General features: G+C 39.1%; 2 protein-coding genes across 2 annotated transcripts in view; both read right to left on the bottom strand.

Moving 5' to 3' along the window:
• LOC134667264 (uncharacterized) overlaps window positions 1-13,111 on the bottom strand; it is a 29,810-nt gene extending 16,699 nt beyond the window's left edge. Inside the window, exons 1-2 of the mRNA XM_063524601.1 lie at window positions 12,925-13,111; window positions 5,581-5,695 (exon numbers count right to left, since the gene is read on the bottom strand). Of these exons, the coding sequence (XP_063380671.1) occupies window positions 5,581-5,695; window positions 12,925-12,939 (130 nt within the window). The 5' untranslated portion in view covers window positions 12,940-13,111. The remainder of the gene's footprint in view (window positions 1-5,580; window positions 5,696-12,924) is intronic.
• LOC134667239 (dynein intermediate chain 3, ciliary-like) lies at window positions 9,150-11,066 on the bottom strand. Its single transcript, XM_063524566.1, has one exon. The coding sequence runs from the start codon at window positions 10,923-10,925 to the stop codon at window positions 9,186-9,188; it is 1,740 nt and encodes a 579-aa protein (XP_063380636.1). The 5' UTR covers window positions 10,926-11,066; the 3' UTR covers window positions 9,150-9,185.
• Window positions 13,112-25,972: the final 12,861 nt, after the last annotated feature.

The raw sequence follows: 25,972 nt of genomic DNA, 5'->3' as shown, positions 1-25,972 counted from the left end.
ACTATGGAGATGAATAGGTTCGATTGTATCAGTCCGTATGTTAATATAGCATTGTTTTCTTCCTGCTGTATGTAGTCCGAGACGCGAATGCGATGCGTGATTATTATATAACTTGAAACTTGACTCCGTTGCTTTAAAAGATAATATTCAACATCTTTAAAATGATTTTGTTTACTTTCTTTGCGATTATTTTTAATATGTACCTACCTATTTACCTACTTGTTAACTTTTAGACACAATTGTATTTCTTGTTAACTCAAGCATATTTTGAGCTTTCGCTTCGTGTTTAGACCAAGCCAGCAATATGGACAATCGTGTTTGGTGAAATGGCGACTCTGAATTTCATAGTTCCACTACACCTACACTTTGCCATATAACAAAATTGACAGTTATTTAAATTTTTCTAGCCGCTGCTGTGATTTTGGAGAAAATGGCCCGTGGGAAGATAGTTTTATAACGAAACACGATATTGGTGGATTAGATAGGTAAATACATACCGCGCGATTCAGGAAATGAATTAGAGATTAACTAGATACGATATGGTAAAAATATATGACGTCCCACGGAAAAAGGTACCTGATGGCGGTTGGCGCTTACGCTAGTATTAACGCCGCTCCAATATTATTGCGGCCCTATGCGACGTAAGCGCCAGCCGCCTTAAGGTACCTTTTGCCGTGGAACGTCACTATCTTTACTTTTTCATATCTAGTGAATCTCTAATTCATTTCCCGAATCGATATTTTATTAAATCTATTCCTAGTTTCAGTTGCCATTAATATATCCATAAAGCTAAGGTGACATTTGGATGGCAACTGCAGCTGCATGCTGCATTACGGCTTCGGCCTATGCAGGGTGGCCAAAAAATAAGTGCATTTCCGTTGCCAGGGAGGTTTTGTTATTATACTGAGCAACTTTTACTATGGGATCAACCCCGGAATCGTGAAGAAAAAATTAACCCTCCCGTAGAAAATGAACCAGGTAAGCCAAAATGTATGAAACAGTTGTTTTGGCGATTTCGGGGTTGGTCCCATAGTAAAAGTTGCTCACTATAACTCCAATTCCATCTGGCAACGGGAATGCACTAATTTTTTGGCCACCCTGTATTATAGACGCGAGTGCTGTAAGTGCAAAAGTATCAGTGTCAGGACCAAGGTAATAGCACAGAATAAATAATAGTACTAGGTACAGAAGACTCACTCTCTAACAAAACGCGTCTGTCACGATCAGCACAGATATGGCCGCTAGGTGGCGACAGCGCCACGCGCGGCTTATGGCAAACCCCAAAATTGGGGTCGAACGGATGTAGTTTTAGCTACCTGTAGCAAAGCGACGAAATCGCGGAGTGAACCACGCCTGGTAATAGTAACGTCATGCGTCCCTCGTCACCAATAATGATTGACAGCGATGCATGCACTGTTATATTTAACTACTAAATACGTACATACCTACTTATTTTTGGTCTTGTAGCATAGTTATTTTTGCGAACTGACCAATAATAAGGGGAAGTATAACTGCAAATTAACCCAATGACTCGTCAGTTTGCAACTGCATGATGACTGACTAGTCATACTGACGGACTGTAGACTGAGTAGCTGATTGACTAATCAATTAGTGTTAAAATCGCAGAACAGTGCGGTCGTTCAATCACTTTCCAAAGGGAAAGCGCACGCATTTGTGTGTAGTGCATAATCAGAGTGTGGTCAATTAGATTGCAAGTTTTTTTTTAAACTTAACCTTTATAGAACCATTAAACATTATGACAAAAGAATATGTAAAATGTAACCCTTAATAACCCTTTCCTTTGTTAAGTTTAAGTTTATTTAACCAATTTATTGATGGCACTATTAGAAAAAAACTTAAATTTCAGACTACGTTTTTTCGTACATCCTAGCGAATTTTAAGACCTTTACGACTTCCCTATCCTTTGAAAAAAGTAGGTAGGGAAGTGCTCAATGGCGTAAATGTAAAAAGAGCCAAAAAATTGCTCATTGATCTTTTATACAAACAAATAAACATACGGTCGAATTGATAACCTCCTCCTTTTTTGAAGTCGGTTAAAAATATTATAATTGAATAAAACTGAGCAGAACAAAGTCAAACCTTACAAAAAAGTGTTTGGCAACGAGAAAAATACTTCATTGAATGATCCACCACATTCGATTTCACAAAAACTTTTTTTTAATCGAATGTAAAATAATAAAATTAATGTTGAAATTACAATACCTATCTCCTGTGCTCAGTTTCAGTTACTTTCCAAAGGAAAGCGCTCACGCATTGGTGCCGCCGGGTAATTAGCCGGTTCGATCGGATATCAGATTGTAATTCTATTGTGTTCATTGTAAGCGCATTATGCCGGCCCACGAAACTCCCAAATTTGAATTACATTTCGATGGACTGCATTAATGTTAATTAAACCTGTATTAATAATCGGAGAAAATTAAGCTTTACACCTACATATACGTATTTTAGTCGTGGAATAGCGATTGGTTGATTAATCTGAAATTGAATGCACAAGGATACGGTATAAAGTTGATAGGACTTTTTGAATATCACGATTGTAATTCGTCAATGGTGGAGTTTTTATCTTTACGCTCGATTTATTGGATTGGTAATAGGGTATATAGTATTAGTAGGTATACAGTTATTATTTTATACCATGCATGAAATACAGCACCAGATAATTATTAGAAAAACACATCAGATAGAAGTTATTTTTAAACACGAGTTCTATTTAATAAATCTGATAGAAATATAAAAAGTAGGTGAGTTGACCGTGACGTCAAGATGTAATGTTTCATATAAATTCCATATTAGCAAATCGTTTTGACAGTTCTAGAAAAGTAACTGATTTGACTAGTAGGAAAATACCCTATTGTTCAGCGTGTGGGCTTGTGCCAAAAAGAGGGGCCGCGGCCGTGCAGAACCACAGGGGCATTTCCTTGTTACGCGACCCTATGTCGTCAATCGTCAGAGAGACATTCAACTGCAATTATTTAAGGTACTCGTAATAATCAATGTAGGAACTAGGTGCTACTGTAGTAACAGTACGCAAGATGACGTGGTAAGCGTTGCAGTAGCGTAAGTCTTGCTAAATTACGAAGTGCTTCTATTTTTATAGATACATATTTGCCATTTTCTAAATTACCCGGCCTTCGAAATTACCCCAATGCACTTTAATACAAGTTATTGTCACATGTCACATTTTTTGTTTTAGACTAAATTTCTGGATTTAAGCAGGAAACACACGATTAAAACATGTCAGCCGATAACGTCATGCACATTACAAACATGCAATGCCACGAGCCCACGATACGCTTGCTAATATGTACATATTGTACATATTTAATTGCGATACAATAGTGTTTTTACGCCTTGACGCATGGTATTTTTACATACAATAATTTTTAAGAAAAAAAAACCGACTTCCATGGGGGCCGATGAAAGATTATTGTAGATGGTACACTATGTAGAAAAGGAGGTAAAACCACCCACTTTTTTACTAGCAACGCCGGCCACTCCACGGGACGCAGCCATGCACTATCACTTGCTCCCTCTAACGCATAAATGCGTCCCTTGGAGTGGCCGGCGTTGGCCCATCGTGAAGAGGAGCCATGAGGGTCGTAGTTCTAGCCTAAACTAACCCACTCCTCAGATAGCAGTTCGGTTCTGTGCGGATCGCAGTTCGAACCTAATCAAACCCACTTTTCAAGTAGCATTTCGTTTCTGTAAGGCTCGCAGTTCTAACCTAACCTAATCCGTGTTCGGTTCTGTGAGGATCGCAGTTCAAACCTAACCTAACCCACTTAATGGCGCATGCCGTGCGGTGTACGGGGGTTTAAGCGGGAGGGGCTAGTAAGATTGGCATCATCGTACTTTATACCTACATTAATTTTATGGTAGGTAATCATAGTTGTTTATTATGGATCCCATCATCAGAACTCGAGCTTGACAAAAATGTGGCTTAAAAACTTAACTTGCTTAACGAACATAACGAAAAGGAAAAATCACCAAACGTGAACTATGCGTCGTTTAAGAGTTCTGTTCTGATCATCATCAGCAGTTCCACTTCATCAAATGCAACAGTTTTTAATGAAAATGCTTGATTTTCTGATGTAAATACAAAAATCTCTATACGCATGCCTTTAAGATTTGAGGAGTTCCCTTGATTCCTCATGGATCCCATCATCAGAACTCGAGCTTGACAAAAATGTGGCTTAAAAACTTAACTTGCTTAACAAACATAACGACGAGGACAAATCGCCAACCGTGAACTATGCGTCGTTGAAGAGTTCTGTTCTGATCATCATCAGCAGTTCCACTTCATCAAATGCAACAGTTTTTAATGAAAATGCTTGATTTTCTGATGTAAATACAAAAATCTCTATACGCATGCCTTTAAGATTTGAGGAGTTCCCTTGATTCTTCATGGATCCCATCATCAGAACTCGAGCTTGACAAAAATGTGGCTTAAAAACTTAACTTGCTTAACAAACATAACGAAGAGGACAAATCGCCAACCGTGAACTATGCGTCGTTGAAGAGTTCCGTTCTGATCATCATCAGCAGTTCCACTTCATCAAATGTCACTTTTTTGGATGTATATGCTTGATTCGTTGATAAAAAACCAAAAATCACTATGTGTATGCCTTTAAGATTTGAGGAGTTCCCTCGATTCCTCATGGATTCCATCATCAGAACTGGATTTTGACAAAAACGGGACCAATCTGTATGCATATACATTCAATCAAAAAAAGAATTTTCAAAATCGGTCCAGTAATGACGGAGTTATGGAGTAACAAACATAAAAAAAAATAAAAAAATAAAATAAAAAAAAAACATACAACCGAATTGATAACCTCCTTCTTTCAGATTTGGAAGTCGGTTAGTGACGTCACGAAAGAAAATTATGATAAAATAATTATTTTATCTGAATAATTGATTTTGACGCAAAGATCAAACAACGATATAAAGCATAAAACGGAAGCGCGACCGAGCGAGGTTTACGTGTGAATTACGCCTATAAAAAACAAGTGCGAGTCGGACTCGCGCACGAAGGGTTCCGTACCATAATGCAAAAAAAACGAAAAAAAAGCAAAAAAAAAATGGTCACCCATCCAAGTACTGACCACTCCCGAGTCGGGAGTGGCGACGTTGCTTAACTTTGGTCAAAAATCACGTTTGTTGTATGGGAGCCCCATTTAAATCTTTATTTTATTCTGTTTTTAGTATTTGTTGTTATAGCGGCAACAGAAATACATCATCTGTGAAAATTTCAACTGTCTAGCTATCACGGTTCGTGAGATACAGCCCGGTGACAGACAGACGGACGGACGGACGGACGGACGGATGGACGGACGGATGGACGGACGGACGGACGGACAGCGAAGACTTAGTAATAGGGTCCCGTTTTACCCTTTGGGTACGGAACCCTAAAAAACACGCTGTACACATCTCTTTTGATACAAGCGTGTAAGTTATGCGTCTTAGGTTTAGCTTAGAGTTTAATAGAGCTTTCTGTGTATGAGGGCTTTAACTGCTAATTTAAGAACTTTATTTTCTGTGTGTATATAACTCACGCACGTGTGTCGTTGAGGGGTGCGTCGGCAGGAGGCAGTTGCGCAGCGGCCGCGGTCGCCATCACCAGCAGAGCCAGCGCCAGCGCCGATCTCATCGCACCGACCTGTCCATTGCGACACTAGAACAATATACACGAAACAAATTAGATAATTTTTTAAAAATTAAATCTATACAGGGACACGCACAATGTCAGGATGACCGTGTCAGAGAATATTAAACCACGTGTTCAATACCATTTATATTGGAATAATTGTAATTAATCATGCATTAAAATCAGTATAATTAATTATGCTGTTTATTTAAAAATATTACAGCAAGAATTTTCAAATTATGTCGGGTTACAAATTCAATAAAATTCATGCTACCTTTATATCTAGTATAGTATTTACTTAATTATAATTAGTCTAGGTACTTTGTATCTAGCAAAGTATACTCAAAAATGAAGTCTAATTAAGAGAATAACTTTGAAGAACAATCATTAAACATGTATAGCACCCGTGATAGTGTTATTAAGTTATTACACGCTACACGTCACACAAAATGCCAATGATCTTGTACCTATAGATAGGAGATAGGAGGTATATTCACACGCCGTGTTTACGACGGGTTGGTCGTAAAAGTAGCACATGCATAGCAAATGAATTTCGCATTTTGACACATGTGGGAATTCACAAGATATAAGAGTGTTTTACTCTCTGTACAGGTATTCTATTGTTTTAAAAGGTCCGTTGTGCTTTTGTTTCAATTGTTTGAAGGCCAGTTATTTATGTACCGATTAGGTAGTTTATGACAATGAGTAGGTAATTAATTATATACTCGTTAAAAGCGGAAGCTAATGTCATTTTCAAATAGGCAGGTGTTTAACGTAAAAATGTTACTAGTATATAGTAGGTACTTAACTTTTTGTTCAAAATCCCAATACTTCTAGATACTAGGTACAGGTAAGCAATTGAATGTCTAAATGTTTGTACCTTGGTACTCGTAAAAGCGCCTACTAATTATTTACTTATGACAGTTTTAGTAGAGCTTTTAATGCCTTTTAATACACTCATAAAGCTGTAACACATGGTTAAATAATAAATAAATAAAATAATTGTGGTTTTGGTAGCAGAATTCTCCGCTCAGTGCAAAGTTGCAAACTAAAATATATCCAATGTATCATCATCATAATTAATTAACCCACGCCTTCTACACAACAACGACTACAACTTTTACAGAGGTTTGGCGACACAATTAAATTGGAATTTATGATGAAGACATCTAGTTTAGTGAGATTTTAGCCAATTATAGTACCTATTGATGTGGGTCAGACGGTCTGTCTATAACAGTACGGACGGGTTTGCAAATTAGTTGACATTGGCATTCGATAAACGTCTCATGTGACCGCTATCGAGCGTACCTATCGCTCGTGTGTTGATATACAAGTAAATGACATAATCAGTCAAAAATAACCACTCAGGAGGGTATCAATAAGGACGATCTTTAATTGGATCTTATTGCCTACTGTATTGACATCACATGAAGTTAAAGTGGTACGTTTACCGGAGGTCGACATAAATGTGTGCTTTGTATTTTTATCGAGGCGATAATTTGCTTTCGTCCTCATACGACATTGCGGTTAGTCATTCTAATGACATATTAGGTAATCTAATGCAGTATGCACTACTTATGCAATATTCGTTACAAATTACTGATTTATGATGTGACTTGAAAGGCATAGCGTACTCAATGAAACCGTAATTGTAATAAAACTAAGTACCTATACATACCTACAGCATAAACGATTTCTTAGTCACCCCAGCTTGCAGTTAAATAACTTAAGTTGAAGTAGTCAGCTAAATCTTAGCGCCTTAAGGTATTAAAGAATCCAATTAAAAAAACAGTACTCTGTTAAAAGCATTCTGGAAAAGCCAAATATAAAAATAATGATGGTTATAGAAGACATAAAATCCCAGGCATCTAAATGTTCAGATAAGTCTTCTGACATTTCAAATAATAACAATGGAATTTGCTCTTAGTCGGATGTCGGCAAAGTGTTTAAATACAATAGGCACGCGTCTTAACCTTGTAACCAGAGATAATCTATAGGAAAGTAGTTTAACTGAATCGACAGCTGTTTTGAAAGAGTATTTTTCCATGAGTAATTTTACTAAATAAAATATGATGCGAATCACTTCAAGAGTCTTATCGTATCTCCGGTTTTCTTACACTACCTATAAATAAGTTCTGTCCGCGGTTTGTTTCGATCAACGAAAATAAAATACAACATTAATACGTTTATATTTAAGTAGGTACCCAGTTGAAGTACTTATACTGTATAGGTAAGCTAAACCTTTGTTAACACTCATAATGGCCTAGTATAAAGTGTCGCACGTCGAACCAGGAACAAGCAATATGGAAACGGGGCTACTGCAAACACGGTCGCTCGCGCGATGCGACGGAGTAGGTAACGCCCGGTGAAAGTTGCCCGCAACGCGTTTGTGACGTACTATTCACGCAACCCGTGGGCACGAGCAATTTACGCTACCATTCAATGCGGACCCCCCACGTCCCTTCCGCGTCTTTTATACTTAGGTTATGAATGGTGCGTCATATGGAGTTTGACGGGTCAGGTGAGAGTGGTCGTATAAATCGGCGGTCAAGGGCCTCGGCTCGCCGGATCTGCCGGGAAACATATATGCGGGCTTCTCGACACTCAAAATATCCGGGACCAATGTAAGTTTAACCTTGATCCAGGGATGCTATTTCATATATTTATTAATCACAAGTCACATGACATCACGAAATTTGCATCTCCACTCCAACTTTATGTGACTATGACCAATACATTTTGAATTTCAAACTTGACATTTCTCCGGTGACATCGCTATTTTTCACACCATGATAATGTTGCCGATATGTCACGAACTACAATTAAGCCCAGTCGAATGTTGCTTGTAGACTATTTGGAAGGGAGTCGATGACTGGTAACTTTATACAAACGTATCATAATTTTACTTGTTTACTTAACTGTACGTTTTCGAGTCCCTTTAGAGGTGACTCAATGCTTCAAGACATTTATTTTAAGGCGATATAGCTAACAGACCTGACCTGCCTGACCACTAATATTACCAACAGAATGGCTTAATATTTGATATCCTTTCAAAAATATTCGAAGCTAATACTGCACTGGTATCAACAAAAAATTCTAAACATACATATTGAACACCTAAAAACAGCTAAGTACCTAGGTATATATTTTTAGCCCATATGGTCTGTTTATCTTTTTTTTTACCACGCGGCCCATATGTATCACGGTAGGTAACTCCTGGCGAGTTTTAATTATTCCAGGAATAGAATATCTTTCTGCAACTCCACAAAAAATACCCCCACTGTGTTCCTAATTTTTGAGTACTTTAAAATCTACTGATGTGAAATTGTTCAACATACATACAATTCAATAAACTCAATGGTCGGCACTATTACATCAGGACCTCTTGTTTAATTTGATTTGCATTTCTGAGTAGGTATAGTAGTTAATAATAATTATATTATTTTAAAGTTAAATTGGCTACTTTAATTGAAATGCATGATATTTATATTGATATAATGCAATATTAGGTACAATATTACAGTAAACTGCCAGTAGCCGCGTCTTCCATCTTGCTTAACTCTGCATTAACAATTCTGAAGTATTCTTCTTCAGCAACCGTCTCCGCCTCTTCATCCTCTTGATCTTCTGGTTTCGGTGACGATGTAGCCTGATCATGCTGTTCTTGCATTTTTAGTTTCAAATTGATTTCCCTTTGACGAGCTTCTAAATTATGTTCACGCCTAGTCTCTCTCTCATACAATATACCCATAAGATGTTTGTCATCTTTACCCGGCACAACCATGTTTTCGGGGATTGTAGTTAAATAAGTAGAACCATTGGTGTCCCCAGCTGCTATGAGGTGGCCACCTTCATGTGGAGATACCTTTGTAAGTCCATATTTCGACAATTTTAATGAAGCTACGGGCTCTTTATATTTTCGTAGAAAGTCCCAGTAATACATGTAACCTCCTTGGCAGACGGACGTATAACTGGAATATCTGAAAGGAGCCCAAGCAACATCGGAAACTTGGTAGCGATAAGGTTTGGTTATTATTATGGGAGCTGATCGGACCTCCTCACTCCACACTTGGACAGAGTAGTCCCCGCATGTGACAAACATCCTCGCCGTGCAAGGACTTCGCTGGACGGTGCGAACTGCTCCTAGATGAGCTTTAAAAAGTGCTGCCATAATTTCTCCATGTGACCTACCCATGCGATTCACGCTTATGACAAGACCGGAGTCGGTTCCACAGAGAAACTTAGTAGGGAGCCCGGCGTTAAAGTCTAAAGAACTAACGGCTTCTGCTGTAGTTGATTGCGGTTGCGCCCCCGGTGCCAAATTAATAGTCATAATCAGCTTGTCTAATGGTTTTGACAGATCTCGCAAGTCCCACCAATAGCAACATCCATCTGGCGAGCCAGTAAAGAATTCAGTGTTTGTTCTTGAAGTCGTGTAACGCATGGCTGAAATCGGAGCAAAGTGAGAATTGAAAACGGAACTGCTAGAAACTGATATTTTGCCGCTGCGGATATCAAAGACATTCACAGTTCCATTGTTTAGCCCCCCTACTAATACTTGCGGATCAACGGGTGAGCACAGTAATTGACAACAGGGCACATCTGGTATTATTTCGTGCTCGGGAGTGGTTTGGTTTGAAATATTCCATATATAGCAAACAGTTTTAACATCTGGTTTTGTATCTGAGGCCCATTGCTTATAAGCGTAGGCGACAGCTAGTTTTGGTTCTTGCTCGTGTGTCCAGCAGATGCAAGAGACTGGACGTTTCCAGGAGTCTCTGAAAACGTTTTGCTCTCGTATATGATACGTCTCCACAGGTTCTTGAGCCTGCATATCAGAAAAGTATGATTCGTATAAATTAACAGCGTTATTTTGGTTAATGCAATGCACCATCTGTTTAGACAGGGAGTTAACTGCATGGATATAGTTTTCCTCGTGTGTTACGCGACGGCAATGTCGTAATACTAGTTCCTCGTGTTCTGGATGCACCTCACGTGGCCAGCCTCCTTCAGTGTGATTCATGCCTTGATCTTCAAAAAGAACTTGCGGGGTGTTTGCATCATGGTGGGATTGAGGGAGCGTCGCCTGAACGGATGCATGGACGGGATTGCGAAGGCAGTATAACTTTTGCTGGACTCTGTCAGGGTTAATCGAGTCTAGCAAGTGTCCTGGAACTGACGTGAACAGTGGTTGCCGTCCAAAATCCTTCCTTTTCTTCGTGTATTCATAACTTGATTTGAAATAACGGAAAGGCATATTGAAATCTTACGCAGGAGTTTATAATTCTGAACTAAATCCTGAATATTTTAATTGTAATCATTTAATCGGATCTTACATAAGTCAAACGAATTGATTAATAATAAATTCAGCAAGGCCATGAAATAGTTTTCTTACACTGAATGCAGTGACGTCACATCACGTCATAGTTGCCATATGTGTCCTCGGTTGATAATGGCGGCAATGACAATAACTTCAACAACAGGTACAATTAAACATCGGAATTAATAATGCGTAAGCCAGTACTATACCAGGTTCCTGTTCCTATTGTCTATGCGAAGGTGGTAGGTAGGTACCTAACATTTTTAACTAATCTAACGCAAAGACATTATTTTTTAGCCATGTTTATGAACATGATTATGCCTTTAAAATAATTTAAGTAACAGGTATTGCACACCGATAAATTATTCAGAGTCCCACGGTTTACCTACTAATATTATATTGCAACGTAGACCATAATTAGTGACGTATGTTTATAATTGTTGCGGTATTGTAGAACACCAGGAAACTTTGCAACAATACTCCTATATTATGTTGTTACGCACTACATTTAATTATGCATTGAGAACACATACATATGCGAGGACTGACATTCGCTGTAGGTTACACTTCGTCTGTGCATCTACAGATATAGGTATTGTATATCCATATTAATGAGTAGCCACCACATTGCAGAATAGCGTGCACTGGGCCCATAACAGAGCGGCTTAAAGATTACTGGTGAAGAGTGTCCACTATCCTCACGTCCCTCAGCCATGAGGTTACGACAAGGAAGAAGATAATAAGAGAAGATAAGTATTAAAAATGCGAAAGTTTCTTTGTCTGTCAGTATGTTAATTCCTGCTGAACCGACTCATATAATTTGGTAAGGAGATAGATCTAGGTAAGTTTTATCTCTGGGTAAACGCGCATTTTGGTTTTTTCATACCTATGTTTTCCGAGCAAAGCTCGGTCTCCAAGATATTTAGCTCAAATGGCTGACTGGTTGATAAGGTCTGAAAAGGCTTTATTGGATATATGATTAAGTTATTCAATTAATTTATTAATCAATCGAATTAGATAAATGCTTATTTAAATATTATTAAGTAGATAAAATAAACCTAATTTAGCACATTAAGATATCATTGATCCAGATAAATAAAATTAGAATAGAATATTTTAATATTAACATAAAGTATTAAGTACTAGCTTCTGCCCGCGACTTCGTGTGCGTGGAAAGGGATTAATGATGATGATTGATATACCTATCGTCGACTAAGTCGCAAACCTCGTAACTCCTCCGGGGGAGTTACGAGATTTGCGACTATAAGTATTGTTGTCCAAGGTAGCATCAATTACTAATTTCCTTGAAATTGAGTTACGAGGTTTGCGACTTAGGCCGACGCTATTCTGTTTCTTTCCTAGAGCTGGAAAGTCTTGAAACTACCTACCTTTAAATTTCATCGGTTTAAGCGTGAAGAGCTTACAGATAGACATCTATACTCTGTATCTTTAGGTATTTAAATAAAAGTAAACAAAATCTACCCTCAAATGGCTCCTCAAGCCAGTTGAGGGTAGATGAAAACATTACATGATCAAATAATGTAGGTTAAAGTCAGGTCGTTCAGTGACTGATCCAAGCGGTTTTGTATTTGGTTGGTTAACCAATAAATCTTAAAACTACCCGAAAATTTACAAATTGTTTGTTTACTTTCTTTTAAATACCTAAAGATACAGACTATAGAATAACTTAAGCCGTGGCCGAGTAAAAGTAGGTAGGTAGGTACCTAAAATATCTACCTACTAATTAACTTGATAAGGTCTTTCCTAATTTGCGAATAATGAGTATTCAAACCGGTAAATTGTTATTTTAATTAAACCAAACACTTTCCTTATATAACTTGACAACAATATAGTAACCTTACGAACAATGAAATACACAGTGCTGCATATTGCACTATTGCAATGCCATCGAACCCATAAAATAGCGAAAACTTACTTTGTTCCTAACCATAAAAAGGTAAACAGTGGCAATTCGCGAATCCGCAATCCACGCTCACATGACACACTCATTACACGATTAGCAACATGTCACAAAAACTGTCATAATCGTAAACAACACGGCACTATTGTTTTAGGTTTAGAAATCGGGAAAGTTGCGCGCGCACGGGCAAACGGGCATGTGTCGCGCGCGCCGGCGCAAGCGACTGGTTGGTGACTGGACTGCACGGCCCGTGCGGTAGAAAGAGAAGTTAACTTAATTCACAAACATTTCGCCGTGTGCCTGCTATACTGCCACAATTCAAAATTTTTGATTTTCTGGATTATTGCAGATTCGTATTCAAAATTGTTCAATTTACGACCTTATTTCGAGAGCCATAGCAAAAAAGGTCTTTAAGAGCCTTTTTCTCACAAGTGGCCTTATGCATTTGACCATAAATTGTCAGACAATTCCCTGCAATACAGCCACTTTTGAGTTGTGGCTATAAAGCACACGTTTTAAATGAATTTTTTGAGTTGCGTCCTAGAAAATAATAATTAGCTGAGTTACACATATTATTATTATCGCGTACAGTGATCTTGTTCCTATCAAAGTTGATATAAGTTCAAAAACTAAAACCCGACTACTGCAAATCGCGCTCTAAAAAGTATGAAACAAGATAGAATTCTTATCTGAAGTTATCAAACAGGAAATATTATAAATGTTATAATTTTTTTAATAAAAAAATACAACGTAATAAAATCTATTACATTTTTGATATATTTACAGAGATATTCAAAGGATCGCCGTGCATGGTCGTATGCCACGATTATAAACTTTAAGGTAAAGTGGCATACGACCACAGCTATCCTCTGAATCTCTGTAAAAATATAAATAATGTAGTAAATTATACATATTACGTTGTATTTTTTTATTAAAAAAATTATAACATTTATAATATTTCCTGTTTGATAACTTCAGATAAGAATTCTATCTTGTTTCATACTTTTAGAGCGCGATTTGCAGTAGTCTGGTTTTAGTTTTTGAACTTATTTTTTATTTAATTAATTTTGGGGTCATGACTTCGTTACTAACTACCTATTCGAAGTCACTTTATATTACTTTTTCGAGGGCATCCCCGGTACAGAAATACACGCAGAGCACCACATATATCGGGCTGCGCTATCCTTTGGCATGGAGGCGCTTTCGGCGCCCAGCTTTGGAACGTGTACAGCGCGCCTCCTACGTCGGGCTACGCCCGACTCTATTACTATGAGGGCGCCGAAGGCGCCCGGCTTTGGAACGCGTAGAGCGTGTCTTGTACGTCGGGCTACGCCTGACTCTTTTAGTATAAGGGCGCCAAAGGCGCCCGGCTTTGGAACGCGTAGAGCGAGCTTCGTACGTCGGGCTACGCCCGACTCTTTTAGTATGAGGGCGCCTTCGGCGCCCGGCTTTGGAACGCGTACAGCGAGCTTCGTACGTCGGGCTACGCCCGACTCTTTTAGTATAAGAGCGCCCAAGGCGCCCGGCTTTGAACGCATACAGTGCGCCTCGTACGACGACGGGCTACACCCGACGCGTTGAGTATGAGGGCGCCGAAGGCGCCCGGCTTTGGAACACGTACAGCGTGCCCGCACGTCTTTTGTACGGCTGTTTCATGCATTTGCCCGGATTTGGTAAGCGTCCAGCGTGTCACGTATGTCGACACTTTTAGTATGAGAAAGTCGAAGTCGCCTGGCTTTGGACTGCTTGCAGCGCGCCACGTACGTCAGGCTACGCCCGACTCCTCTAGTATGAGGGCGCCGAAGGCGCCCGGCTTTGGAACGCGTACAGCGAGCTTCCTACGTCTCTTGTACGGCTGTTTCATACATTTTGGCTGATCTGGACTTCTATACCTATTCACGTTATAAAATATTGCAGGTTATTAAAAAAAACACTATGTTTATAGCGGCCAAACAAATTTATTTTGCAAATACCTTCTTGTATCGCCGTAGTCGGGTAATACGCGGATAGAATCCAGAGCGCTTGTAGATTCGTAGTTCGAATTACCTACCCGATAAATTGTTTCATCGGGTGCATGCAAGCAAAGCCGGTCGCAAAAGCTAACAATATTTATATATTTGAAATGTGCTAACTGAGCTCTTTATACATCACGTAATCATTACTTATTTTTATTTTTTTCGTTCGTGACTTTATGACCTCTAGAGGACGCCTTGTTCATTTTTTTGTGACTTCATATAGCCTATAACCAGCGGACGATTAAGATAATTCGAATGACATATCGTTTGTCAAATTATAATGTGTACTTTAGAAGTTATGAGGGAACAAATGAACATACATACATACATACATACATACATACCCACATACATACCGGTCAAAATCATAACCCTCCTTTTGCGTTGCCGTAGTCGGGTAAAAATAAAGGGATTTTAACTATTTTGGTGTTTTTATTTATATTTGCATGGTAACCTTTATCCAATAATTTTGTGTTTAAATTTGGCCGCATCTCAAAATCTTTAAAAAACGTTTCTGCAATACGGCCACAACTCTAAATACCTGTCTTTCGGGCCTTGTGTCTTAAAAAATATACATTTCTTTTAAAAAGTGGCGTGGTCATAAGGAAGGTTATATCATTCCGAGTAAAAAAAGCTAAATTTTAAATTCATAGACCTAAAACTAAAGGAGTAAGATCCTATTAAACACCCTGAACTATACTCTCAAAACTTTGAGACGCGATTTCTCGAAAAAACGGTTTTTCGAGATGTGGCAGTGTAGCAGGCACACGGCGATTTATGTCGTTCTGAACAAAAAGGGGCCTTAGAATGTTTGGCGCTTGCGCTACGCAGCGTCGCATTTGTATTGGGGATTTGTTGACAATAGCGTAAACGCCAATCGTTCTAGATCCCCTTTAAAGGGCAAGTAGCTTGGGTACTGGATTTAACTTGAACTCGAGTCTGGTATCGAGTATGGTTAAGTGGAGATCAAACATAAACTGTTTGACATGCTTTTGTTTGTGAACAGCAAACTAGGTACCAGGTTGTAGTACCGCGAACTGTGTCTCTGACTCGTTAGGTTTGCGCGAAACCATAAACATCAACAAATCGATAACTTGATGAATGTTTGAAAACTAGTCGACGCAATAATTTTGAAAAATCATGTTCATAACTTTATATATAAATAGGTAAGTACCTATCTACCTATGCTTAATTCTACCCTATCTAGCGAGCGAAAGCGAAGGTCTCCGTTTCATCCATGGGCAATAATTATTCTCATATGGTACAGGTCGCCTTTTTCAACCGATTGTCGTGAAAATTGGAGAGCAGATTCGATAATTAAATTTTATAGTATTTTTTTTGTCAAATCTTTTTTAGACTGGTTTAGAAAATATTTCAAAGTGGGAGAACCATGGGGGTTGGCAAGGTGTACTGCTCATAGAGCCACTAGTGATAAAATAGGAGAGTAGATACATAATATAGATATTATCCACAAATAAATAAATAAAATGAACAAGAGTAGAACAGAATATTTAGTAAAGTTAAGTACTTAAAAGTGTTACTTATAATAAATGTGTAGGAACCTACCTACTATGATAAAAAAAAGTGGGCATCTAACTGCTTTCGAATCATAACAAGTATAAAAATGCATGTTACCCACCACATAATGCCGTTTACGCTACGTCTTACGTAGGCGAACAACGCGCGAACGCAACGAGATCGCTTACGTAGGACACTTCTATGGGCATCAAAGGATTGATTTCGCTGCGCCGCGCCGCGCCGCGTTCGCGCGTTGTTCGCCTACGTAAGACGTAGCGTTAGATTGTCGCGATAAACTCTCTCTCAAGTATTGTTACAAAATATCATTAAGCAAACGGATAATACTTAATTTTCCTAATTTTTCTTTTATGGCGTCGCGCAATCACTGCGATCCAAGTATGCATGCTATCATTGTCTATTTAGGTAATATTACAAACTAGCTGTGCCCGCGGCTCCGCCCGCGTGGAGTTCGGTTTGTGTCAGTAAGCTGCTAAATATATAAAAAATAATAAATAACGTTACGCTGTATTTTTTTATTCAAAAAACTGGTCAAGTGCGAGTTCGGACTCGCGTTTCAAGGGTTCCGTACATCACACAATTTTCAACAATTTTTTTTTGTACATCAAACGTGACGTGAGTGAAACGTCTTGAAAAACCCGAATGGGTCAATCAAAAACCAGATGTAACATGAAGTTTTCTGGCGTGGTGGCTTATATTATCTCTGCAACTATGCAAAGTAGCTTAGATAGGAAGGTTAAATGCCGAACAGTAGTACAAGGTGTCCAAATGCGAAGACTGAAGACCGAGCTCCGCCTAGGGCTAATAGCTCGGAGCGTCCGACGAGTCACGCTTCCTACAACTTCCGCAAGTGTTTTAAAAGGCCGAAGAGAGATAATACCTACAGGGTGGCCAAAAAATAAGTGCATTCCCGTAGCCGGGGAGGTTTTCGGATTATACTGAGCTTTACAACTTTTACTATGGGACCCCAACCCCGAAATCGCGAAAAAAAATGTATCCTCCCGTAGAAAACGGACCAGCCAAAATGTATGAAACAGGCAAATTTTTTCTCGCAATTTCGGGGTTGCACGTTGGCAACGGGAATACACTTAGTTAATTTTTGGCCACCCTGTTTAGTGCTTTTTAAAACACGTAACAATAGTAACCTAATCAATCAGTACTACACTTGTACCAATGCGGCTGTGTGCCAGATACAGCCTATAGTCACACCAATAAAAGTCTGCAGCGGATATGATAGCCCACGCAGTGTACCTAAGTGTTATTAATACGTCATAATTTCATAGAAGTTTGACGTTTAATATGACACTTGCACTGCGTGGGCTATCAAAATCGCTGCAGACTTTTTACGGTCTAACTATAGTCGCATTTTTTGTCGTCATTCCGACTCATGCTTGAAGTTAGCTTCAAGCGTGAGTCGGAATGGCACGCCTCTTCGGGACGCTTCGGGCCTTCGGCCTTATGCGGATATCGGCCTAGGGCCTTCGCAAATAGCTGTCTACATCACGTTTCACTTAAACCATTGCGGCTGTGTCCCTAAAAAACCTAAACCACATTTTTATTCTTAAATCCGACTCACGCTTGACTGTAGATTTCTAACAGGTTTTCCTGTCATCGTTAGGTAAAGGACTATTATGAGTAATTTTTTCAGAATTTTAGACCCTGTAGTTTCGGAGATAGAGGGGGGGGGGGAATGGTCATTTTTTGTCTTATTTCTTGGTTAACTTCAAAATTTTTTATTGTAAATTTATAAAAAAAATATATTTGAGATTCTCACAATGAGCTCTTTCGTTTGATATGTAACACGACATAGTTTGCAAAACTTTGTTTTTAAATTCTATCTTTTACCCCCCAAAAGTAGCCCTTATGTTTAAAACTCATTTGTTGACGTTACATATTCGTCTTTGGGTCACAGACTTACATATGTGTACCAAATTTCAACTTAATTGGTCCAGTAGTTTCGGAGCAAATGGGCTGTGACAGACGGACGGACAGACAGACGCACGAGTGATCCTATAAGGGTTCCGTTTTTTCCTTTTGAGGTACGGAACCCTAAAAATTATAACATTTATAATTTCCTGCATGATAATTTCTAAAAATAATTCTATTTTATTGTTTCATACTTTTTAGAGTGCGATTTGTAATAGTCCGACTACGCCCGACTCTTTTAGTATGAGAAATTCGAAGTCGCCTAGCTTTGGACCGCGTGCAGTGCGCCACATACGTTGGGCAATTCCCGACTCTTTTAGTATGAGGGCGCCGAAGGAGCCCGGCTTTGGAACGCATTCAGCGCGCCACGTGCGTCGGTCTACGCCCGACACTTTTAGTATGAGGGCGCCGAAGGCGCCCGACTTTGAAACGCGTACAGCGTGCCACGTGTACGCTTTACAGCGTGCCACGCTTTGAGTATGAGGGTGCCTTCGGCTCCCAACTTTGGCAAGCGTACAGCGTGTCACGTACGTCGGTCTACGCCCGACACTTTTAGTATGAGGGCGCAGAAGACGCCCAGCTTTGAAACGCGTACGTTACGCCCGACGCTTTGAGTATGAGGGTGCCTTCGGCGCCCAACTTTGGCAAGCGTACAGCGTGTCACGTACGTCGGTCTACGCCCGACTCTTTTAGTATGAGGGCGCCGAAGATGCCCAGCTTTGAAACGCGTACGTTATGCCTGACGCTTTGAGTATGAGGGAGGCGCCCGGCTTTGGAATGCGTACAGCGTATCACGTACGTCGGTCTACGCCCGACACTTTTAGTATGAGGGCGCCGAAGGCGCCCAGCTTTGGAACGCGTACAGCGTGCTACGTACGTCTGTCTACGCCCGAAACTTTTAGTATGAGGGCGCAGAAGACGCCCAGCTTTGAAACGCGTACGTTACGCCCGACTCTTTGAGTATGAGGGCGCCGAGGGCGCCCGGCTTTGGTAACCATACAGCGTGTCACGTACGTCTCTTTTAGTATGAGAAAGTCGAAGTCGTCTGGCTTTGAACCGCGTGCAGCGCGCCAAGTTGTCGGGCTATGCCAGATTCTTTTAGTATGAGGGCGCCGAAGGCGCCCGGCTTTGGAACGCGTACAGCGCGACACGTACGTCGGGTTAAGTCCGAAGCAGTGCCGTGCATTTCTAGACCATGGTGCCCCCTCTCCCTAGGGTCATTGAGATTACATTTTTTTTTTGGTAAATTGAGAGAAGTTCATTGCCGCATTACAGCTGAGAATGAAAATCAGTCACATCATTTTATCACGAAAATTTACAGTGCCGCAGCAGTAATGTTGCAACAGAGTACCTAATGCTGCTGCAGTCGCCACCTGAATGTCACCTTTATCATATGTTAGGTCAGAATGTAATTCAAAACGCGAGCGAAGCGAGCGCGAAAATTTTTCGATATAGAAACGCAATTTGATAGACAGTTGTACTATTTAACTTTTAGTATGGAAAAATTGGAAATCAGTCACATCATTTTATGACGAAAATTGACAGTACCGCAGCAGTAACGTTGCAACAGAGTAATGCTGCTGCAGTCGCCACCCGAATGTCACCTTTATCATACCTTAGAAAGTTATTCGATGTAAAAAACGCAATTTTACTTTTAGTCCCAACCAGGCGCGAATCCAGGATTTCATACAAAGAAGGGATGGGACAGTTTTCTATCAGCCTAGCTTCGCATAGGGCTCGATATTTAAGGGTCTCAGCCAGGTTGTTTTCATGCCTAAAAAATGCAAGAAAGCAGAGCTTGGAATTGACCAAGTGAATTGAATTGGCTAAGTGTGTAAAATTTCTTTGTAATTTTACATGTATGTAAGATGTATGATTAACTATTGGTGGAATAAAGAATATTTACTTACTTACTTACTTACTTACTTAAGTGTGAGCAAGGCAGTAGGCCCAGCTACGAAAGAGGAAGCTTGGATTTGGATCCACGCCCAGTAATTAAGGCAGAAGATCAACTTTGCCGTAAGGCAGAAGGCCTCGCGTAGAGGCTCCTCTTCACGTTGGGCCAACGCCAACGCCAACGAAGGACGCATTTATGCGTTAAAAGGAGCAAGTGATATTACTATCTCATTCTACCGCATGGCTGCGTCCCTTGTTGGCGTTGGCGTTGGCCCAACGTGAAGAGGAGTCTTAAGACCTAACGCCGAACCGCAAAAGAGTGGGTTGAAATCGAATCTATGCATGTAATCCGACTCGGGCTAAGGTTAAGGCATTCAGAAGTTAAGGTGTAATAAAGAAACTCAGATAAATAAATATATCTCTCTCTTTTTTATGGGTAGTCGTGAAAAAGATGACACTGTGCAATGAGGGGTAATTAATTTACTGTCGTTTAATTTTGTTGTATATTATTAATTCGACATAATTATTCAATTAAATTTGTTGATGTCCGTACCCCCTCATCTAAACTTGTCACAACGTATTAAATTCAGCGCCATCTGTTAGTTTACCGGGGTACTCAATAGTGGTAGCACATATTTGAATAAAGTTTGCCCCTCCTTCCTAAGTAGCGCCATAAGATTCAGGGGCAAACTTAAATCAAGCGAGGGTTGTGGCTACCCCCTCTTTTAAGGGTTGAATTTTTATAGCCTATAACCTGGCCGGAGAATTTCTCGACAGATTATTAAAGTTTGCATCAAAATCCGTTCAGCCGTTTTCACGTGATGCGCGTTCAAATAAACAGACAAACAGATAAACAGATAAACAGACAAACAGACAAAAATTCTAAAAACTGTTGGAACGTGTTCTGTTATCGATTCTAAGTATCCCCAGCCAACTTTTTTTCAAATATCTTCCATGTACAGACTTTCGACCCTCTACAGCTTTATTATATGTATAGATATAGAAGATGTCTTGCAATTCACGAAAGTTTTAATTTTTAACGAAATTGGACTTTAACGTCTTTAACGTAGAAGAAATCTGAAACTACAGGCTGTTGTTTTTTGCGTTAAGAACAATTAATTCTAGCTCCATACTTGATAACTTTGAATTAACATTCGTATCTATTTACAATACAAGTAGGTATTTGATTAGATTTAATTAAAACTGTCATTACCACCAAAATAACAATTAGTTAGGTATGCGAAAGAAGCAAGACAAGATGTACTAGCTGCGCCAATTTTTTTTTTTTTCATCACTAGATAGTTTACTGTTCATTTACTTTTCTGTTTTACCCTTGCCATAATCCCAATAAAATAAATTACGATAAGTATAAATTTTATTTTAAACTTACTATTTCTTACCAAAATAGGGGGAAGCTCTTCCTACATTAGATATCTTCCCGATTTACAACTTTTGGCCAGCTGTTGAGGTACAGAGCGGCTACCGCGAAAACTGAAATTCGCAAATTGCGGGGATCTTTCTCTTTTACTCCAATGAAGGCGTAATTAGAGTGACAGAGAAAAATGCCCGCAATTTGCGAACTTTGATGTTCGCGGTTATATAGGCCAGGTACGTCCAGAGACTTCATCAGAACTTGTCCCGCCAACCTTCTTATGTCGACTACGCCTCTGATGCTCCACTTAATACCTATTGCACCCGCTTCGTGACTAGTTCAGTCCACCTCTGCAGATAAAAAATATGTACTTAGGTATTGATCAAGTGTTTTGTTTTTTATCCTATAACATTGCCCTAATTGAGACCCTGTAAAAACTTGTTCATATCTGTAAGATACGTAAAACCAATGTTGTAAAACATTACTAAGAATTTTATTATGAACGTGTCTTAACTTAGGCGTTTTTCATGAAGTTAGGTGTATACAAACTTATTAACTATAATTTATTTATTTCAATCACCCCTTATAGCGGAATGAGAAACTAAGTTAGACACCTATAAAACTAAAACGGTGTCACCATTACCATTAAGTTAACATTTACTTTATTTTTACCACCTTAACGAGTGAACAAATGTGGCTGTATCATTAAAGCCGGTAAAACTAAGCGTTTAAGTGCAATTGTGAATGTTTTGCAGAGGGAAAAGCTTACTATGTGGGGCAGTAATAGAGACAAGAAAATAATAAAGACTGGTAGTTGCATTCCTTATCTGTAAGTTCTTGATGATCGGTTGAAACACCCTGAATTTAAATGCGTCATGACTTAACCTATACTAAACTATACCTACTTACAGACAGTTCACAAACCATAATTAATATATTGTTGGCCACATTCTGCTGAGAGTGACAAACACAGAAAAGTATGTTTTTTCGCTGTTTCTTTCAGCAGATAGATGACAAAAAGGAGATTTTACACCCCCTTATAAATGACGTTACAGTATTCGAAAACTCGTTGTTTAACGTATTCTCGGTATTGACCTATTCGGAAAATATAAGTGAAATTTCGACCTGGTTATCCAATGTAATATACTCGTAATTTAAGGTTCTGAAAAGTGGTCACGCGTGCGTGACATTCTCCACAATGATAAAGGTAACATTCCATTTCTGACTGCAGCTGCACTACTACTCCGACACGTCGATGTTATTGTCAATTTCCATAGTAAAATGAATGACAAGACATTGAATGACAGTAACGACGTAACAGTAGTGCAGCTGTTGTTGGATATGGACTGTCACGCTTAGGAATGCGCCTTTGTGAGACGATCAACAGTCTTCATCATTACCTGTCTCTACTTACTATGTGGGACAGTAGTAATGTCGCAGTCACGACGAGGCGGAATCAGATATGCTGTTATTCCCTTCGCCTTAACTTTCGGTTAACAATCACAAGAGATGCTACCGATTTACTTTTACTTATGAGGTTTACTTTTACGAAGCGAGGTGATCCGAGGGCATTAAAATGGCAAATTGATATTTTATTTTCTGCCTCTCCGCCGCTCTTGCATATTCTAGCGATAGAGAGACAAATAGACGAACGGACGAAAGGGTTTGCGATCATGGAATAAAGATTTGCGATTATGTCACTATGGACTTTTGGAGGCATTACCGAGTGGCAACCATTAAGTGTATTGGCTAAGATTAGGGAATGCAAATCGGTTATTTTTTGTATGGAAATAACCGCGGTTTCGGTTAATAACCGATTATTTCCATACAAAAAATAACCGAAAATAACCGATTTGCATTCCCTAGCTAAGATACAGTAAAATAATTAAGATCTCGGAATACGGCAAAACTTTGCGTCACTGGAAACACGGTTAAAGTTAGACCAAGAAAAGTCTGCAGCGATCTTGATAGCCCACGCAGTGCAGGTGTTATTTATACTTCATAATTTCATAGAAGTTTGACGTTTACTGCGTGAGCTATCAAAATAGCTGCAGACTTTTCTTGGCTAACTCTATCTTAGTTTCAATAACACATAAACTTGGCTAGCAACGGGAATGAAGTTCCTGGGTGACTTACTTCCATTCCACATAAACCGAGGCCGCAGGACGTGACGTGAGGCTAATTATTAAATACCTAGTTAATTTCACAACATAGTGCACTAGGATAAATGTACCTTCTTTTAATCCGCTATTCTTATGAATGGAATGCAGCAGGTTGTATTAAGGTACTGTACAGTACAACCCACGGGTTTTTTAAGGTACCCTTAATTTATTTATATGTATTACCTTTAATTCTTATTGTACGCCGACTTTAATATTGGTATTATAATTAATCTCAATGCAATATCAAACCAAGGGATCTTTTCAAAGTTCGTATGTGGCTCCTAAATAAGTAGATACAGTTTCATTCTGGGCATGAAAAAATGTTAATGGCATTGGATGTTTTTAAGTAACCCGTAAAGTAAAGGCCAAATTAAATTGACTATTATTATTAAATTCCTATCAGTAATGTCACAGGTACCTATTTATCTTTATCTAACCTTTTGTAGTCAATCCTTAATTTTTCAAAGACATGCCGCTTGACTAACATTCTATGCACCGCCATCCCGTCTACCTGAGACGTAGGTAGTTACTTAAGGTGAGGTATGCCCGGGGAAAATTTTCAGATTCTGTCAAATTACCCCATTTCACACACAAGCACGCGTCACGCACACTACCTCACTTTACCGGGACAGGTCAGTGACCCATCCTGTTTTTTTTAAGATGCAAATGAGAGTATTTTGAGTTTCGTCTTAACCACTAGCCTCCTTTGAGGAAGAGAAACTCTAAAAAAGTTCCATTGAAAGAAGGAAGACAAAACAATATATTTTATCTTGCTCTCCTTGTCTGTTCATGTCACATGTGACGTACTTAAATGTAAATTAACTAAATAATCGAATTCATTAGATACTCGAACTAAATAAACCGAATAAATACAGAAGTCGTCAAATGAAAAACGTTATTTAGGTACTACTCTAATCAATAGGGCTTTCGATAAGGCACAAATCAATTCAATGACAATTTCATTAAAATCATATGTGTATTCCGATGATGTTATTATTATATAACTTACCTTAGCTTAGCTTCAGTTTGTATATATTTAGTTATACTACCTAGCTACTAAGAAAAAATTGCATGCTTCTTCAAGTGAAATGTAGGGGAGAGCGGGGACAAAAGTAACTGCGGGTGGAAAGTAACTATTGCTCTGTAGGTTTATCTAATAGACAAAATACCACTCCGCTGCTATTAAGTGATAGCGCATTCAGTCGAAACGGTCGCCACGTGCTATTAGGTTGTGTGAGAGGACGCAACGTGATTTTTCGAATCTAAAGTACGTTTTTTGACTTTTAGTTATTTGATGTTTATGTTGTATTAAAATTCATACATTTTCTGAATATTTGCATATCCCCTAGAGTGGCATTGTCTGGCTCCCAGTCTCTATGGTGGCGGGGAGCCGGGGACGGACAGTCATAACAAGCCGTTGAATGGCGGCGCCTCAGATTTAACGGTGGCTTGAGGTTGAGTGGCGCGGCCAATTTAGAAAAATATACGTCTAGTGGCGTGGCCTCCATGGGTGGTCATCGCGAATTTGGCGTGTGTTAGAAATATGACCATTTCTTTAAAAATATGTATGAATGTTATTAATTATGTATCATTGCATTCAGCATAAAATGGCTTATTTGATTGTATACCAATGAATTTCATTATATTTATGTGAATTATGCTGGACTTGATCAAATCTCATAATACCAATTTTTTTTTCTTTCATGTATAAAAATACGTATAATTAGGAAATAAAACAATTGATTGTAGAAAAAGCAGCCTTTATGACAAAACATTACATTTAACACGATTCACACAGTTTATTTCACTTTTTATCACTGCGTATTCCATTTGTATACCTCTGTAAGGACAATGTTTTTAGCAAATAAATTTCTGGTTTCTAAATGTTCGCGGCTCGAGAGTCGGGTTCCGTAACTCAAAAAGAAAAAACGGAACCCTTATAGGATCACTCGTGCGTCTGTCTATCCGTTTGTCACAGCCAATTTGCTCCAAAACTACTGGACCAATTAAGTTGAAATTTGGTATACATATGGAAGTCTGCTACCCAAAGACGGACATGTAATATATAAACAAATGAATTTTAAGTATAGGCGGCTATTTTAAGGGGAATATGAGTAAATCAGAAAACCAAGTTTTGCAAACCATATCGTGTTACA

Source organism: Cydia fagiglandana, chromosome 9 (assembly GCF_963556715.1).
Source record: "Cydia fagiglandana chromosome 9, ilCydFagi1.1, whole genome shotgun sequence".
Classification (NCBI taxonomy): Eukaryota; Metazoa; Arthropoda; class Insecta; order Lepidoptera; family Tortricidae; genus Cydia; species Cydia fagiglandana.
This window is presented reverse-complemented; position numbering and strand designations above follow the sequence as displayed.